This window comes from Elgaria multicarinata, chromosome 2, assembly GCF_023053635.1.
Source record: "Elgaria multicarinata webbii isolate HBS135686 ecotype San Diego chromosome 2, rElgMul1.1.pri, whole genome shotgun sequence".
Classification (NCBI taxonomy): Eukaryota; Metazoa; Chordata; class Lepidosauria; order Squamata; family Anguidae; genus Elgaria; species Elgaria multicarinata.
In genome coordinates, this window is record NC_086172.1 from 113,200,396 (window position 1) to 113,219,821 (window position 19,426).

Sequence of the window (19,426 nt, forward strand, 5' to 3'; positions counted from 1 at the left end):
TTGAAACACTCTCCCACATGTGTTCGAGAAGCAAATTTTAAATGTCTCTGGAGAACACATCAATACACATAATCTTTCCCTGACCTGTGAAGGACTCTGTAACGACCCTGTTCTATTGTTATGTTTTAAGATATTCTTAACTGCTTTTAATTATTGATTACTTTATCTTGTTTGTATATTATTACATTGTATTTTAATGTGTAAGCCACTTAGGAATTTTAATATATTCAGATAGCAATCCTATGGTATAGGGTAGTTCAGGTTCCTAGATCCGAGGTCAGAGACAGTGCTCCGACCACAGACCCAGGAGTCTGAGCTACCCTCCTCTTCCACCTTGCAGCCAGAATGGAGAGAAGAGGGAAAGGGGTGGTTCTGTGGGCACGGAGGGGAGGGGACTGGAAAGGCCAGCTTACCAAGAATCCTCCAGCCTCGCAGCTTACTTCCATCCCACTCTGCAGAGCCCCAGCTAGATGGGTGAAAAAGTCTGTGTAGCAAAAATGCAGAGAGGGAGGGGCTACATTCACCACTGTGCTAATGGTTGCACAATGGTTGCACAATGGCTAGCTCCTCCCACTTTGCATAGGATGCCCATAAGCCTCCAGTTCAGGGGCATTTAAATAGGATGGTAGCCTAAATAATAATCATAATAACGCTTTTTTCCCAGCATGGACATGCAGTGAAATCTTCATGGATTTTGGCCTTATCTGTACTAGTATCATCACATTCTTCAAGGTAAGATACCAACGGTCCCCTTGGCATTCAATGAATTTAGAATAATAAAACAAATTCAGTTTCAAATTATATTGCATTAATTGAACTATTGTTTCTCAATGTATAAAAATACCCATGATATTTTAATGAAAGCCAAAACATATTTTAAAGCATGCCATGTCCTCCCCATCTTGTTCCAGTCACAGCTGCTACTACTTAGTTCAGACTGCAGTGTCAGCAAAAGGTGGATTTTCTTAATATAAACCGTAGCAACCATAAGCAAAGGCAATAGCAGAAGCCTCCCAAAATGATGGTGTGCTTATTAGATTGCATATTCTTGCCATGCTTTTCTTCTTCATACATGTAGTTTTAATGCTGTGGTTTCCTGTTAATCAATAACAATAGATCAATGGAACAATGGGCTGGTAGGGGATCCCTCTTTTTTAAAAAAAACTGCCTATACATTTCTTGTTTATCATGGAGGAGCTCCTGACCACCACCTCCTGGTTATATCAAGGTACTAGAATAAATTGTATTCTTCATGACTTGTTTCTTTTCTTTTCTTTTCAAAGGAAGATGGGTTATTCTATAGAGCCATGGACATACAATAGACTTGGCACTCTTTGACGAACCCTATTCTTGACCACTACCCAAACTATATTCCTTATTGTTTCATCTCCTGCAAATGTGGGCACACAAGTGCATACATACATATGCACCAACACACACACACATAAGCTTTCTCTTCACCCTTTCTTAAGACTACCTGTTCGTCTTGCTGGTTTCCTATAAAAAAATTTTATTTGCTAACACCTGGGGAAAAATCTGGCTTCTGCTCCTGTCCTTTGATAAAGGACCAATCAAGAAGCACCAAGATGTTATGATCTGTGAGACATTTTAAAAGAAGTTCAGAACAGGGAGACATTTTGCCTCTGGAAAATTTATGATAATTATAACACAGCAATGGCCATGTAAGAGCCACTTAGCTATATATATGTGTGTGGGCTGTGGGGCGGGATGGGTGCAGGTGAGTCCCTCACTGGAAATCTTCAAGAAGAGGTTGGATAGCCTACTGCTGGGGATACTCCAGCTTCTAGTTCTGGATCATCCCGAAATCACGGAAAAAGTGGGCTAAAAGGGTAGGGCGATATCCAAGGCCAAGGGAGGGATCATCCCTCCCTGCTCCTGGGATCCCCTGTGTGTCATGTTAACGCACAGAGACGATCCCGGGGTGATCCCCAGGATATTGCCCTGTCTAGCCATGCCCATGGTGTCTCATCAAACGTCCTCAACACAACCTCAATCCAGAACTTTGGAAGCATCAGATGTGCATAATGAGTTCCCCACATGATGTGGCTTCCCTTTTCACTTCAATAGAGACAAGAGTTCTGTGCTCATAACAAAATAGGGGCCAAGACTGGGGTGACTGCCTTCCGACCATCAAGAATCCCAAATTATCATTGTAACTATCTGGGTGCAGTTCCGGTTTATAATTTCATTTATTTCATTTCATTGATTCAATTTATGAGTTGCTTTATAGCTGAGGTTCTCAGGGTAATTACATAATAAAAGCAAAAATAAAACCACATAATAAAACTCACTAAGGTGTCAATCTTATGCATGATTGTTTAGACAGAAAATAGGGGGATGCTGGGAGTTGTAGGGCATTTTTTTTCCTGTCGAAGCAAGCACTGGATTGCACCCTTAAAGTATCGGTTATAAAAAGAAGAAACAAAAATCCAGCATTTAAAATAAATAAAGAACAGAGCAGCTTTAAACATGGAGAATGTTGTTTTAAAATCCAGCGTTAAAACTTCTTAAAAACACAGCAAGGATGAACTGCAATTTTAAAATAACACAATGATAAATTGCAAAAATAAGAATAAATTGTTCTGATTTTCCCATTGTTTGCTCTTCTTCACCTTTGCCTGCAAGAATTCAGGATACGGTTCTATCAATACTAGGTCCCTGGGATAGTAGCAGGCTACAAATATTAATCTGAATTTAATCTTCTCACATTATCCAGTTTTCTGTCACACTGGCCATCGTAAGAATCCAGAACTTAAACGGGAAGCACCTTGGAACTAGTTGCAGATTTCCTTTGCCCCTTTTCATTCACTCTTCTTTTCGCCGTACCTGAAGCCCCACCCCTTTCCCCATGATAAGGTAAGGCCCTGGCAATACTCACTCATGCAGTCCCCTCCATACCAGCCTGCTCTGCATTCTGCGCAGTAGATGCCCTTGATGTAGAAGTTGTCTAGCGTTCCTCCCCAGGAGCCGTTGCGGCAGGACTTGCAGTTTTCAAAAATCATGCAGCCTGGAAATACAGGGAGACCATTGGGTGGACAGAAGCCTATGTCGAGGTTTTTTCTATATATATAAGAAATGATGCCCATTCATACTGATCTTACCCCTAAATACTTGAGAAACTGCCCCCAATGCGTGGAGAATACCTGTAGTGTCATTCAACAAAATTTGGTTTGGAAAAGTGTTCTGACCAACGACTTTTTGTGTTTGTATGTAAACATGTGGACATACACATACACACTCATTTATAAACTTAGTAAAAAAGCACCAACTATAGGATCTGGGTATAGCAAACTAGAGTCAGTGGGTTAAATCCAATATACTAGTGGAAATCCACCAGCACTTGATTTTGATGGCAACTTGGAAAGGATTTTGAAAAGTAAGCTAATTTCTTCTGCTGCCCCTTACGCCTGGAACGCTCTTCCAGAACATCTGAGATCCACAAGTTCAATCGCAGCTTTTAAAGCTCAGCTAAAAACTTTTCTTTTTCCTAAAACTTTTAAAACTTGATTTTGTTCTGACTTTATACTGTTAGTTTTACCCTACCCAGTGCCTTTTTACCCTACCCTGTGCCTGTTTGCATTCTCTTCCCCTCCTTATTGTTTTATCATGGTTTTATTAGAATGTAAGCCTATGCGGCAGGGTCTTGCTATTTACTGTTTTACTCTGTACAGCACCATGTACATAGATGGTGCTATAAATAATAATAAATAATAATAATAATAATGGGACGTTTCCCCCCTCTCCTTCCACCCTGCAGCCTCTCCAAACCACCTGAAAATCTGCTCTGTATGGTCTCTCACACATGCAGAGCTGATTTTGAGGGTGGGTGGGCGACGGAGGCATGGAAGGGGGAATAGCATGCAATTGACAGCAGAATCAGATCTGACCCAAATCCTAAATCTTAGCATATCTTGAATGGTTGAGCATTCATAATATGGATCTCAGTCTCACAGAAGAATCCAAATCTCACAAACATACCTGACTATTATATCAAAAACACAATACTACTGATACGGAATATCGAATAAGTTTAGATCAGGCATAGATTTAAACTCTTGGCATTAATGTGTATGTGTACATTGAGCAACAATGGAGCAACTGAAAGGAGATTGGCTTATATATGTGGATAAATAAACCAGGAGATAATGCATTACAGCTAACAGGCCATCAAACACAATGTTTCTGTTGTACAGCAGGAAGAAGTGATAAAATAGGCTAGCCACAGTTTTCATTGGTATTTTATTGGTATTCTGTTTTTAAAAGAACAATTTTAATATGGGGTTCCAATCTTTTAATCTTTTTATTGTGTTATCCTTATGTTCAGTGCTCCACAATCTGTTTTAGACATGGAACACTTTATAAAACTTGTAAATAAATAAATAAAAGATAGAGAATCTGGTAAGATGGAGGCTAGAAAGGCAGAGGATACCTACAAGCTTTTCTACCCAAGGCATTTATTGTGTGCTCATAATTATCAATTCATAGTTGTTTGGGGGCCTTTTAGATGACAATTTGATCCTCCAGTTTCACTTCTGTTTCTAAAGAACTCTTTGGGGAATTTTTTTAGAGCAGTGAAAATGCAACAATTGTAAAAGTGAAAAGGAAATGCTATTTCCACTTTTGTATTTGCACTATTCTGCAATACCACAGTGCCACCTAGAGGCTATGTAGTGGAGAAGCAGGAAAGGAAACATTCTGTAACGAAACTGAAAGTAGATACAGAGGACTGACAGCAGACTAACAGCCTCATGTAGAAAAGCTCTATGTTTTTGTGAACCGCCCAGAGAGCTTCAGCTATTGGGTGGTATAAAAATTTAATAAATAAATAAATAAATAAATAAATAAATAATAATAATAATAATCTACTCATAGTTCCTTGGCCTTGAAAGAAACTCCTGCCTGAAATCTGAAGGAGGGCTTGACCAAAATAAGCTGTTCAACTAGAACAGTATTTAACTAAATATTTCCCTTAGGAATTTGAAGATTCCCTTGAGATTCTATGGACCAAAAAGAAGATCCAAGGTAAACAATTCAGATTCATCCCTAACAGAAATATATTCTTCATGGTTCCACTAGCTGTTTCTTCCTTATTCCTTTGCCTTCACTTTTGTTGTATTCCTTCACTGACTCTCAACTCAGCAACCTTGATGCTATCTTTTTAAATAAGGCAATCTGCAAACCAGGCCTTGGAGACTGAGGAACTAAAATCTACATCTAATATTGAAGCCAACAATGACTTTACCCTCTGGAGGGCTTCCAGGCATGCATGGTGAAATCCTGGAAACTTTCAGCTCCTGGTGAGTTTCTATTACTAGGAAAGGGGACATGCTCACAGCAATATGCTAAAAGCATTAACTCTCTCATCAGCACAGTGAACTGTTTGTATTGGCATCCACCCTTCTCAGAGGAGAGAAAAACTATTCATCATCAAAGTTTGGCAGACAAAATGGGCCACATGCTCCCCCTAGCTTCAAGCAAGGTGACTGCATGTGCACACAGCACAAAGATTCATGTCTGGCATGAACGCTCAATAGGTGGGACATGTCAGGGCATACCTGGATGGATTAGGCAGGAGTCACACTCATTGTCCTCATTCCTGCAGCAGGGAATGGTGTAACCTACCACTTCTTTCCGCCCAGGACACACACACTTGATCTGATCATACTCGCAACACTCCCGACACATAATATTCCACTCGGCTCCTGGGCAGTTTTCATTGATCACTGTATACCCTGCAGAAAACCAAAATGATGGGTGAAGGAAAAACCAACACTGTTATCTTTTCGGTGCCAGGTCAAGACTTTTCTCTTCTCCCAGGCATTTAACAGCATTTAACAACGCTAAGTTTGTTTGTTTTTTAACAGACCTCAGAACTGTTGTTTTAAAATGGATACCGTTGTTTTTATGTTTTTGGTAGTTTTACATTTTTGTATACTTTTTAATGCTCACTGTTTTTAACTGTTGTAAACTGCCCAGAGAGATTCAGCTATGGGGCGGCATATAAATGTAATAAATAAATAAATAAATAAAATAATTATTGGGGAAACACAATCCATTCTGTTGTGGGCCAAACAACAGGTTATGCAGAATTTCTGTGACTGGATGTCCTGGTGGTTTCTTTTAAAAAAAAGAAAGAAAGAAAAAAGATAGAAAATAAATTCAATTATGAAAGTTGCCAGTTTGACAGAGCAGTAGATTGAGGCTATTTAACTGCCATTTTCCCAGTCAAAACCGTTGATATCCCCCCACCTCTACCCTATAGCTGTAAGCCCCGTGGGAGAGAAAATGAAAGATACCTTAAGGAGCTCTGTGCCCATCAGGGGTGGGTTGGGGGGAGCAGGGAATGTATTTATTTATTTTTAAAAAACTTACCCTTTTCCGCACGGGCGTTCGGGTGCTCTGTCCCCTTCAAAAACAAATATGGTGGGTGTGACATCAAGTTTCTCCTAGGACGTTGCGCACCATGTGTAGACAGAGGGGAGATCTCGCAAAAACCACATCGCGAGATCTTCACCCCTCCATCACGCTAGACCAGGTTGGTCTAGCCATGGCCAGAGTCAGAGAAAATAGGGATCAAAAGAGGAAACTTCAACCCTACATCTGACATTTGCTGGTAATGGGACCCTAGGTATATAAAGGATACAACATTTCTCCAGAGAGGATTTTTAAATATAGCCTTGACTTGAGTTGTGTTTTGTTTAATGTTGTTCACTCAACTTAGAGTGTCCAACAGGACAGAGCAGATTCCCACAGACTTCCAACTTCTGGCATTTTGGATTTCATGAGAAAATAGCTTCTACAATGCATTTGTTTAGTATGATATAGATTAGCTATAATCACACACAACACAGTGGGGCTTGCTCTCTCTTTCCTCTCCTGCAGCTCCCTGCTTCAGAGGATCCCCCAACACTCCCATGCAGATTTTGAGGGCATGCAGGGGTCTGCAGAGAAGGGGAATTTTCTCCCCCCCCCCTTCCTGGTTCTGCTGATGGAAGCAGTTATGTCCATGGAGAACATCATTGGATTCCACTCATTATTACTGCCAGATGACAGATTAAGAAATCAAATAAACATTGAATAAGGATATTGCTGTTACAGCCTTCTTATTCCTACTGTGTTTACCATCAAATCTGCAGAATTCAAAAGCTTGCACACTATTTTTTGACCTTTGGGTTAGCCTAATAATGCTACTTCTCTAAGACAGACTGTGAAAGCTTGGTATCGCTTATTATCTTTTTAATGTCTAATCTGTGTAGTAGTATAGCTGCTGCTACTACTATATTTCTATTATGGTTACTTTACAAATGTACCTGACAGTGCAATGGGTCTTAAAAGTAAGTCCCATTGAGTTCAACAGGTCTAACTTGTGGGTCTAGGTTTGCACCCCAACATTTTTAACCAGGCAAACCCTGCCCTGTTCTTCATTAAAAAAAATATATCCTGGCTTGAAACAGCTTAAATTGTTACTGTCAGCTAAGAGAGTAATTCTGCAGATCCTCTCTTGCCTCCGTTGGTATGCTGTCTGCATTCAGCATCTTGAAATTTAATGAGCTGACAATGCTGTCAGGGTGTCCCTCAACCAACAGGCAGACCTAAGGACTGCTTTGAGGAGCCTGGAGATATGAAATGAAAGAAAAGGTTGCAGAGATGAAATGAGAAAGAAATGTAATGAGACTGTGCTTTATTTTATTTCCTGCAAAAGCAGAGACTGTTTTATGTCCGTGTAACAAAGTCATTTTAACCCGTTTGTGTGGGGCGGGGCACTACTTAGTAAAATAGCCGTATCCTGACAAAATTAGGCATGCTAAAATTTATCAGACTTAATTGTGCTGTTATAATCCCACTGATTCTAGTGGTGCTTTAAAAAACTTCACACATGTACTCGGGGCTGTCATTATTATTATTATTCTTTTGCTAGGTGCTCCCACTACATTGTTTGCAAAGGATTTAATCATGCCTACTGTTAGTAATAGGTGTCTGGATACCATACTGTGACTGCTTTTCATTGGCAATTCTAATAGAATACAAGTTCACAGAAATGGATGCAATTAGTCCCTTCACACGCATGCTTGTCAGTATAGACAGGAGCACCAGACACCTAAAGACAAGCCTCCAAGTACATGTGTTTCAAATTGAGGAAGGACTATACCCTGATGGTGCAGAACATTATTAGCATGCAGAAACTCTGCATCTCCAGTTTAAAAAAGAAAATAGATTGGGACATGCACCAAAGGCTTTTGTTTTTAAAACAAAAAAAAATAACATCCGTATTATAAATAGTAGTAGAAGTATTGTGAGGAGTATTGGAAACTAGAAATAACTCAAGCTTTGGTATTAAGATATAAAGATGTCAGGAGTGAATGCCAGTGGCTTAATTTGCATATAATTTTGTTTTGAACCACATCTTAAAATGATCATTAATATATTGCGTTCCACTTAAAACATCCTTTTCGAGAAGTTCATTGACACTAAATGATACTTTTTTTCTTTATTCTTTAGCACCTGTGTTGAAGAGGGTGTGAATTTTGGAAAACAAGAAGATGAAGGGAGGTTCAAACCTTCCCTATCTGTTAGGGTGACCATATGAAAAGGAAGACAGGGCTCCTGTATCTTTAACAGTTGTATTGAAAAGGGCATTTCAGCAGGTGTCATTTGTATATATGGAGAACCTGGGGAAATTTCCTCTTCATCACAACAGGTGCTCTGCCCTCCTTTAAATCTGGTCACAGTATAGCTGTAGTATAGCTCCTGCAGCTTTAATTGTCGTGATGAAGAAGAAATATCACCAGGTGTGACATGGATACAAATGACAGCTGCTGAAATGCCCTTTTCAATACAACTGTTAAAGATACAGGAGCCCTGTCCTCCTTTTCATATGGTCACCCTACTATCTGTGCATGATGGTCCTGATCCAGAACGGCACCCCACATGCTTATTTATGAATGCAAGAGGAGGAAGAGGGTCAGCTGCATGCTACTTGATTAATGTAGCGTTGAGTCCAGAAGTGAGCAGAAGTCCTCTTGCATGAACATTAGGGAACTCTCCTGACTTAGGGTAAGTTCCTTACATGAGAAAAGAGAACCAAAAATCTTTGCTTCTCTTAGCACAAGGCATTTTGCAATCTCATACACAGGTCATCCTCTAAGGCGAAGTCCCTTTTTGTGCTAAGTCATCCAATAAGTAGCTCTTCTGCAACAGTTCATAGAACAGCAGCATCACCGAAATTTCTTCTGAAGGTGTAACTAAGTATCCAAAAGCTTTAAACTGTGCCATCTCCAGGTCTGGAGGGCCCTGGGCAAGACACCTTCAATGGACCCCCTCTCTGTGAGCCTGCCTTCTTACCAACATTGTCACCAGCTAGTATTGCTCCTACTCCTCTTCTTCTCATCTTTGCTACTACTTGCTTGCTTGACAGGCGGGGAGCTAGTGAGCATGTAGGTAATGCCATCTACTGCTCCTTCTTCTCACCACCACCACTGTCTGGGCGAAGGTGGGAGGCAAGCGAATAAGTAGTTTGCAGTGAAGAAGAGGAGGAGCAACTCCAGTTCTCATTGGTGGGTACTTGTTGGGTTGCGGGCCCTTGGCAGATGTCCGACCATGCCTACCCTTGACACCATCCCTGTCTTTAAATATTACAGGGTGATGTCCATCCTCTCAGAGTTAGCTTGGTGCCACCTTGTCAAATACTGCTCAGCTCAGCCCTAGGATGGGGGGAGGAGAAATAAAAAAAAATGAAATTCATATTAGGACTGGGAGGGAGGATTAACCCCTCTTAGTTTCTTCTCCAAATACTGCTATTTGCCCTGACAGGGGAAACTAACGTTTAAGATAACATTTAAGATAACCTTAAATTTAAGATAACCTTACATTTTCTTAATGAAGCAAATATGACCTTTTCTAGGAGTGGGGGATGGGGTTCATTGTAGAAAAAGCATGAGAGGCAAGGGATAAACTCCACAGCCCCAATAAGAATTAGCTCCCCCACCCACCAGCTCTCTTTATTAATATTATTAATATTTATATAGCGCCATCAATTTTCATGGTGCTGTACAGAACAAAATAAAACAAAATACAAAACACCCTGCCATATGGCTTACATTCTAAAATCACAGTAACAAACAAACAGGCAGTCTTCATAGACTGCCTAGTCTCATTTAGCCCTATATTACTCAGCTGTTCCATAAGCCTATATAATAAAACCGTACACAACGGATGTATTGGGATTCACCTGAAAGAAGAAGCCATAACACATGGGCTGTTTATTAAAAGAATTGCATTAATTATTATTAAGAATTAGATTGGTTATTTGGACCCACCCAGGTTCAATCGTAGCTTCGACAGCTATATGGGCCCATTTTGACGAGCAATGACCATAAAACCAGGCTCTACCAATGCACAGCTTGCAATTTGACATGGCTTGCAACAACCAACCAAAATATTGATTCATACTCAGTTTTGACATGTTCTGATATTAGTCTGTTCAGCAAATTGCTCAGTTAGCTTTTGCAACACAGAATTGGCTTGTTTTATTTAATTTATTTATTTATTTATTTGATTTTATTTGATGTCTACCCCACCTTTCTACCAAAAAATGGCACTCTCAAGACAACTTACAGGCACAACTAAAATTGATTAAAACAACAAAACAATATATTAAAATGCAATAAAAATTATGGAAGAAAAAACACATTGTTCTGATTCTGAATGAACATGAGAAGGCATTGAAGGAGCACTTCCTTATACAAAATAAGAAAAATTACAGAGTTTTGTGGAGCTTGATTGGATTTGTTGGGTTGCTTCCACACTCAGACTGTAAAGTGGAATTGCCATCTTGACTACTGAAAGACTAATGGTACAATATTAAAAAGATAAAAGCTCACTGCCTTTAATGCAATAGATTGAAAATCTAGGAACACTAGCAACATTTGAAAGAGTGGCATGTTGGCGCCATTCATGAATGGACTTATATTTGGATATTTGGTCTGTCTTTACACTAAAGTTTATGTGTAATTTACTCCGTTTTTTTTTAGAAAGTTGTAATATTTGAAACTGAGGCCTTTATGGCATGTAGTTACAATTGCATTTTTGTTTATTTGATTGATTGTTTTGTTTTATTGAAACCTATAAAAATGATTTTTAAAAGTGGCATTTCCATGTTTCGTGCATCCAATTTTTATGGGACATTTACATGAAACCTTTGTCCATTCATCACCATCCTATATTTTCCTTTTGGTTCTTCCATCCTTTGTCAGACCATATAAAATTTGAACTTTTAAAATAAAAGTGGAAGAGTGCAATCTCTATAGGTGTACATGCCTTTAGTGTTACACTTCCATCTTTTTTACAGGGTGGATTTTTGTAGCGGTCAGCATTGTATCAGAAAAGTGAAGCTATCACAACCCATCATACATACACTATAACCTTTGCAGTGAGTGCCATTTTATGCCTCATTTTTAAATCAATCTTTAACTTACCGTTAAAAAAAAAATCAAAATTCATTTTTTAAAAAATGAAAGAAAGGTATGTTATAACAACATAGTGGTATAATGTAATTTACACACAGAGACACACACACGCTTTTCTGATCATCACTAAAGTGCTGGAGAGTGAAAAGCTTTTTTTTTTTAAAAAAGAAATGATTAAAACACTATTATTGTAATCATATTGTAGCACTAAAGCTGGTATAAAGTTGATTGAAATTGAAGGCGATAGGTTAAAGCGTGTGTCGTCTCTTACATCCTACCCAAGACTCCACCCCATTTCAGCCATTCCACTGGTATATCTCTGGGGAAGATATGGGGAACCTATTTTTATCTAAATATAGGGCCTGTTCAGACAACACACTAAGCCATGTTTAAGCCACTAACCCTATTGCAGCAAATGATTAGTGAGCATGTTTAAACTGTGGTTATGTAGCCACCATGGTTAGGAATAGACATACTAAGTAAGCCATGGTTCACATGACACACTACGCCATAATGTTTAGCTCAAAATGCTTAACCACATTGTCTGAACAGGGTCATAATGATTCACCAGTTTCTGTGGTACATAATATACTAGTGGAGTTTGTCAAGTTACAATCTTTGCTGCCAGTTTCCATCAAAAAAGTAGAGGAATCAATTGTTCTATTAATAAATGTAAAATTACCTAGCCCTGACTTCATCCCCCTTCCCCTTGAGCTAATAAAATATAATATTAGTTGGTGGGCACCAATACTCACAACATTGTTTTTTTAATCTATCAAGAATAACTCCAGATTTGTGGAAGAAGACTATAGTTACTACATATTTTAAAAAGGAGCACAATCTGATCCATTTAATTATTGCCCAATTAGTGTATTATCGGTTATTGGGGAAATCTATGCAGCCTACCTGTTAAAAAAAAAACTTTAGTCCTGGTTTAATATAGAAGAAGCTGGTTTTAGATTTGGTCAGTCTGTTCTTGATCACTTCATGGTGTTATCACAGCTAGCTGAAAATGACTCAGGTCAGAAACCTTTTGCTGTCTTTATAGATCTTAAAAGTGATTTTAATCTCATCCCTAGAAACTTTCTTATGAGAGTACGTAGTTGAAAAATTCTTCAATTGTTAAGAGACTACTTTTTCTGATTAAACAACAGATTCAGCAACTACAAGTTAGGTGCAGCCCAAATGGAGCATTAACTAAGGCTATTTTTGTGGTGTGAGACACGCCCACTTTATACAGGACCTTTCTCCTTGTCTAAACTTAGTTGATCCTCACACTGCCAAACTCAACTGCTACTCAGGTCTGATAGCTGCTGTATGCATATGACTCCATTATAGGCAGGATCTACACTACTGTTTTAAAACAGTTTATAACAGTAGTGACAACTATTGTGGCCAAGGACACTCGCCATATACAATTTTCAAACTGTTTTCAAAGTGTCATATCCTGCTTGGTGCTGATCTGGCCTTATAGTCACAATCAAGGCTGGGATTATATCATTTGTTGGGCTTTTCCCTGTTATTGTGACATTAATTATCTGGTTATTAATTACACTGAAACTAAGATCTTATCCAGCTGGTGTCTCAATAGGAATCCAATTGAACAAGTATATTATTATAAATATCTTGATGATCATTTTCATCATACTTAAAATGGGGTCTCCAAAGATCTTCTGCATTCCTTCCGGCATGTAACCGCTTAGCAGCTCTTGAAAGATTGTTTCTCAACCGGTGGTCAATTAGTATATATGGCTTTACAGGCGTTTCATGCTAAGATTATAACTCAGCTCTTATATTGGGATAGCCATTTGGATTAAGGGTACAAATAATGCTGTGTTTTTATACTATGTCTTAATATTGTGAACTACTGAGCGATTCTATTATATTCAGTGATATATAAATGTTGCAAATAAATAAAATAACAAGGTTGGAAGATTTCAATCACTTTCCCTCAGAAGATTCGTGCCATCCATAGGTGTGTTGCTAATATAGTGTTCTGCTTGGAAACCGGATTAAACTCCATAACATCTACTTATGCTTGTGCATGTATTCTTTGCAGATGAGTGGTGTGGCAGCTAGAGTGCCAGACTGAGAGTCGGGAGTTCCAGGTTCTAGTCTCCACTTGGCCATGGAAGCCCACTGGTTGATGTTGAAGTGATCAAAAGAAATTCTGTTAAGATTATATGATATTGAACTGCAAAATTTGATATCATTGACAGCTAAACTTTGTTCTTTTTCTGATTTTGGCACTCAATAAGCAATTGGGAGTAAAGGGGATAATTTTTAAGAACTATATATGTCTATAAACCTCTGGCTGTGTTTACATTGGCCCATATGAAAGTTCTGCCATTGGCTATGTTAGAGAAAAGATGCAACAAGGGTTTTTCATTGCAACCTTATTGACCTTGTGGTTCAGGGGATTTAGAATGCAATCCTGTACATGCAAAAAGTCCTACAGCTCCCAGCATTCTCCAGCCAGCAATGCAGGCTGGCGAATGCAGGGAGATGTAGGCCTTTTTCCCATCTAAACATGCATAGGATTGCATCCTTAGAGACTTTAATGAGACTAAAAGAGTTAAATTCCCCCCTCCCTCATTCTGTAGGCTGTTCAGATGTACCTGCAGCTGCCCTTCATGTAACCTCTCCCCCAAAAAGTGCATTCATTGCAATCACACAATTACCATCATGACTAGTTTGGCTCTAGGTCTCATGGTTAGGTAAGAGCAGCGGGAGAGTCCAAAAAACACAAATATTCATATTCCTTTGTTCCCCCTTTTATTCCAATAGAAAACAGGAGATTCCTCCCCCTTATGGCCATATAGGGAACATTGAGGTTTTTCTTGGCAGAGAGAAGGTATGACATAAACTGTTGAAGTTTCTGCACGTAATGCAGCTTTTCGACCTTAGAGCAAATCAGTTCTCCTCTCTGTGGTCTGCAAACACTGGGGCTTCTTCATAAGTCATAAGGAATGGCCAATGTGTGGAATTCAAAGTGAGTCACACAATTCCTTAATCATCAGCAAATTATTTTTCCCATATTAAAAATACCCCTTTTGACAAACATGAGTATCCATGCATTGTCTCTAAGAAGGATTAATGTTTCACTGGAAGATCATAGGAGTGACTCATTTGAGGGAGGGGAGGTTGGCAGGGGTATTGTATAGAGCTTGTCTATACACAGACAGTGTTCAGCCCAGGGTATATAACTATTTGTTTGGAATGCATACTTATGAATCATCTTTCCAAAAATCCCAAGAATCCCAAAGCAGACTGAGTACATAAGGGTGTGATCATCATGCAGAGGAACTGTTTGCTTCTGATAGATCTTTCTTCATATTTAATGGTCAGAATTGCAGGAGTGCAGATAGGCTACAGAGACTGCAGCTGCACATTCTAAAATGTGAACCTGCACCTCCCTCGGTACTGTTTATTAGTCACTACTCTGCCCAAGATAGGTTCCCAATCTTCACCCAACCATAGCATTCCCTGGCATCACAAATATTCCTAAAGGTTTCTTATTTTGGGGGGGGGGGCTACATATGCAGAGAAAATAATAGCAGATAAGGTATTGCCCCTATATAATTGAAATATAAGAGTTGGCCATGTATTGAAACCATGGAGGAAGATTACAAAATCAAGGGCGCGTTTCAAACAGTTATGTACATCAACTACTCACGTTGACTGCTTGTGCTACTTGCTGCTCTGCAGTAAATCTGTTCACTCATTGACTGGATTCACATAACATGCTAAGCCACACTCAGTGAATGAGTGTGGGTTGTTGTTGAATGGGGGCGGTATATAAGTGAAATAAATAAATAAATAATGTGTTGTTGATGTACCATAGGTTATTGTGTTGTCTGAATGCAGTGTGTTTTCTGCAGGGTGGCTTGTTAAACATGTAGTGTGGCTTATTTTTCCCAAATAAGCCATCTTGAGAGCTCATGGTTGTTGGGTTGTTCAGGGTGGTTAACAAGCCACACTGTGTTCAGACAACACAACCCATTGTTCAACAAGAACCCACCCTCAACCACTGACTGTACATTAGCGTGTTGTATGAACACAAATCTAAGTTTGTTTCAGGCACTGAACATAGCGCACATAGGCTGGTGACCACTGTGATGCCACCAACGTATATTTATTTTACATGGAAAGAATGTTATTTATTTATTACATTTATATCCCACCATAACTGAGAATCTCAAAGCAGCATGTCCCTTCTTACCCTCACATTAATCCTGTGAGGTAGGTTAGGCCAGGAGTCCCCAACCCCCGGGCCATGGACAGGTCCCGGTCCGTGGCCTGTTAGGAACCGGGCCGTGCAGGTGAGCTGCTTTCATCCCCCCACCCCAGTGTACCTGGGTGTGGGGCGCCATCTCGCCTGCCCAGCCGAAGCGAGATGGCGACTGGGAGAACGACTTCCAGGCGCGCCGTTCTGAAGCCACCCATCCACCCCAGTGTCCTGGCTTCGCTTCGGCTGGGCGCCCACCCAGCCGAAGCGAAGCCAGGAAGCTGGAGGGGGGGCTTCCCAAAACCATCCCCTGAACCCCCACCCAGGTCCATGGAAAAATTGTCTTCCACGAAACCGGTCCCTGGTGCCAAAATGGTTGGGGACCGCTGGGTTAGGCTAAGAGATGCTGATTGGCCCCAAGGTCATCCAGTGAGCTGCATAGCTAAGTGGGGATTCAAACTCGAGTCTCTGGTGCCCTAGTTTGACACTATTGACACTAAGCTACACAGGCCATCATGACTGAAAAGGGCTGGCAAGTCAGCTCAGAAGCTGTTAAAAAACAACCACTGATAGTTGCTGCTGCTGACTAATCAGCAATAGCTGGCCAGAGTTACACGTCTCTGATTCTCTCCTTCCTCACCTACATTATCCAATGGCTGATTTTGCCTTCCTGTGGTAGGCTTCAGGTGCAGAGCCAATGAGAAGCTGCAAGAGCCCCCTTCTGCCTGACCTGCTGTGCTAGCTTCACTAAGCCATCCAGCAAGCTGATATCTGCCTTTTTAGCTGCCTTCAAAACATGTCTCATTATTCCAAATTGAAAACAAAACATAATAAACCATTATTGTTGATAACAATAAATATAGGACATGCTATTTGAGCCCTATTTTGAGTATCTATAAAAGTAACAACCGTGACAGGTACCCCGTCACACACATACCAGCAATGTTATTGCCTGGCCTGGGCAGAGCAATACACACACACACATACACACCAGCACGAAGAGGTGCCCTTTCTCTCTTGATAACATATTCCTCAACTTCAGGACTGGAGAGAAGGTAGGTTGCCAGTTGTCTGGGGCTGTAGCTACACCTAAGGTTTATCCCAGGATTGTCCTGGGGTCAAACCTGTTCATCTAAGTGCCACACAGGGCATCCAGCGCTCAGGCAGGGACGAAGCTGGGATAAACCTTAGGTCTAGCTACGGCCTGGGACTTCAACTCACAGAAGCCCCTGCCAGCACGGCCAATGGTCAGGAATTCTGGAGGGTGAAGTCTAAAACATCTGTAGATCTACTTTCTGCCCACATCTGTTCTACGTCTCTGCTGCCTGAAGGGAGCAGAGAAAAGAGATAAGGGAACCGTACCTGAATATACCAGGATGCAGAGTAAGCTGCTGCTTTTTGACAACTGCAGCTCTCAAAAATTATTTGTCTTAACCAATGGACAGGATAGAAGTATATGGATTCCTGTTTGAGGAAATGAAATGTAGTGGTGTTCCACAAGAAAGCTCTCTTATCCAGGGATTTCTGGATTTTTTCACTGAGGTGGAAAATATTAGGGCTTATCTATGCTACATGTTTGCTGTGTGAGGGTGCTGTTGATGTAGCCCACAGATGACCCGCAGCGCCTACATTGAAAACATCTGGGAACTGGTATATAAATTCTGCCAGAAGCTGTGTTTTCAGACTGTTTTGAAGGGAGCAAATATTCTTGCTCACAAAAATTATACCAAACTGAGGAGATGGAAATCCCAAGTTAGGCCATTATTTAAGTGTGAGAAGTACCACTATGTGCTGGTCTGTTTCACTGTTCTCCCACTCAGGGTCTCAATTAGGGCTGTGCTCTGCTCCAATTCAGATCATGAATCCGGAGCGAACCGACCCGATCCGCCTCCACCAAAGGCGGATCCGGATCAGGGCGAGGGAGCTGTGGATCGAGGCAAAGCGGTTTGCCTCCATCCGGAGCTCCGAACACAGGTAAGGGGGGAGGGGGCTCACCTGGTGCCGGTGGTGCCATCAGGTAAGGGGGCAGGGGGGCTTACCTGTGTCTGTCGTGGTCCTGCACAGGCTTCAACTGAGTCCCAGGCCTCAGTTGAAGCCTGCGCCGGACCCCAACAGAGGCAGGTAAGTGGGGGGATGGGGACTTACTTGGCTCCATCGCCGCAGTCCGTGCGGCGACAGCAGCGCCAGGTAAGGGGGCAGGGGGGCTTACCTGCCTCCATCACGGTCCGGCACCGGCTTCAACTGAGCCCTGGCCCTCAGTTGAAGCCGGTGCTGGACCGCGACGGAGGCAGGTAAGTGGGGGGGCTTACCTGGCTCCGTCGCCGCCACTACAGTCCGTGCGGCAACAGTGGCAGAGCCAGGTAAGGGAGCAAGGGGAAGGGGGGCTAATTCAGCCCCCATTTTGCCCCCTTCCCCACTTACCTACCTCCGGCGTCTGCCGCGGAGGCCAGTAAGTAGGGAAGGGGGGCAAAATCTCAATCCGCCCCTCCGGATCTCACTCCACGGAGCACGGGTGGGGCGGATCAACCCAAAGCGGATCGGCCTGATCCGAAAGTTGCAGATCAGGCTACAACGTGGTTTGGGGGCGTCCGTGCACAGCCCTAGTCTCAATCATTGCCTTTGTTTGCAAAAAAAAAGTAAGTACATATCATCTTCAGCTTACTTTCTGTCTGATTAGTAGGGTGTGGGAGGCTGAAGGGGCATTTTATTGTCCCTGAAATAACTGGGTAAATGCACAATTGCACTGCTTTATGCTATCACACTGCTTCTTTGGCAGAAAGCTGGAGCTGTAATAAACTGCAGTGTAAATAAGTCCTTAAGAGGGAGCTCCTTATCTACTTTCTGGAGACAAATGACTAATACTGCAGAGAGTACCTGGGCAGGACTCTCTTGCATGCTGGCCACAAATGGAGCGCCTAGATTTTTGAAAGGCCCAGTATAGAATCTGCCAGCACAGGAGAATTGCTCAGGAAATCCATTCCATTTGACTTTAATCCTTTCAAATGGAGCAGTAGATCTGATGTATAATCTTACATATGGAGTTATTTATACACACGATGAGCTTCAGTTTCTGGAATGCCACTGTGTTTACTTGGTACATGTGAGTTTTCTTTTCTTTAATGAGGCAGCAGTTTCTTACCCGGAGAACTTGCATGTGTGTCCCTTTATTTTAAAAGGTCACTCCTTTTCTACACCTGCAGAGCCCCATATAACACAACCGAACACTTTATTTCCACATACTTTGCTAGGATACTATGGATTTCTTTATTTCAGATTCCACAGTTTTAAGTTGTCCCTTATTTTCAAATGGCTGATCTGCCATTCTCACCTGTCACTCAGGACTGTAACAGGGGAGACAATGCAAAGGATTCTGGGAGTGGCAAAGTGGCTTCTAAGGTGCAGGCTTCCATCACAAAACAGCATGGCAACCATGAGCTTGCTAAACTGTCACGCGAATGAAAACGGTGCACTTTGGGATAGTCCCAGCAAAATGAAATTCAAAAGGGGAACCGTTTTGACATTAGATCAAGAAAGAAAACCATGATGTTGATTTTTCTTTAATGTTGGCAGTGTGAATGAAACCCCTACTATAAAATAGGCTCATTCGATTTGAGCAGTATTTCCCCCTTTGAAGTAATACAGCATTGGCAGAAATAATGCGTGGATAGGAAATGAAATGTGGTTTTTGTTTTCCTTGTCTTCCCTTCCACTT

At 41.2% G+C, this 19,426-nt stretch overlaps 1 protein-coding gene across 2 annotated transcripts in view; it reads right to left on the bottom strand.

Moving 5' to 3' along the window:
• The window catches only part of PAMR1 (peptidase domain containing associated with muscle regeneration 1), a 63,635-nt gene that overhangs the window by 43,620 nt on the left and 589 nt on the right, over positions 1 to 19,426 (bottom strand). For both annotated transcript variants that reach the window (XM_063118815.1, XM_063118814.1), the window contains exons 2-3: positions 5,577 to 5,753; positions 2,900 to 3,028 (exon numbers count right to left, since the gene is read on the bottom strand). In XM_063118815.1, the coding sequence (XP_062974885.1) occupies positions 2,900 to 3,028; positions 5,577 to 5,753 (306 nt within the window). The remainder of the gene's footprint in view (positions 1 to 2,899; positions 3,029 to 5,576; positions 5,754 to 19,426) is intronic.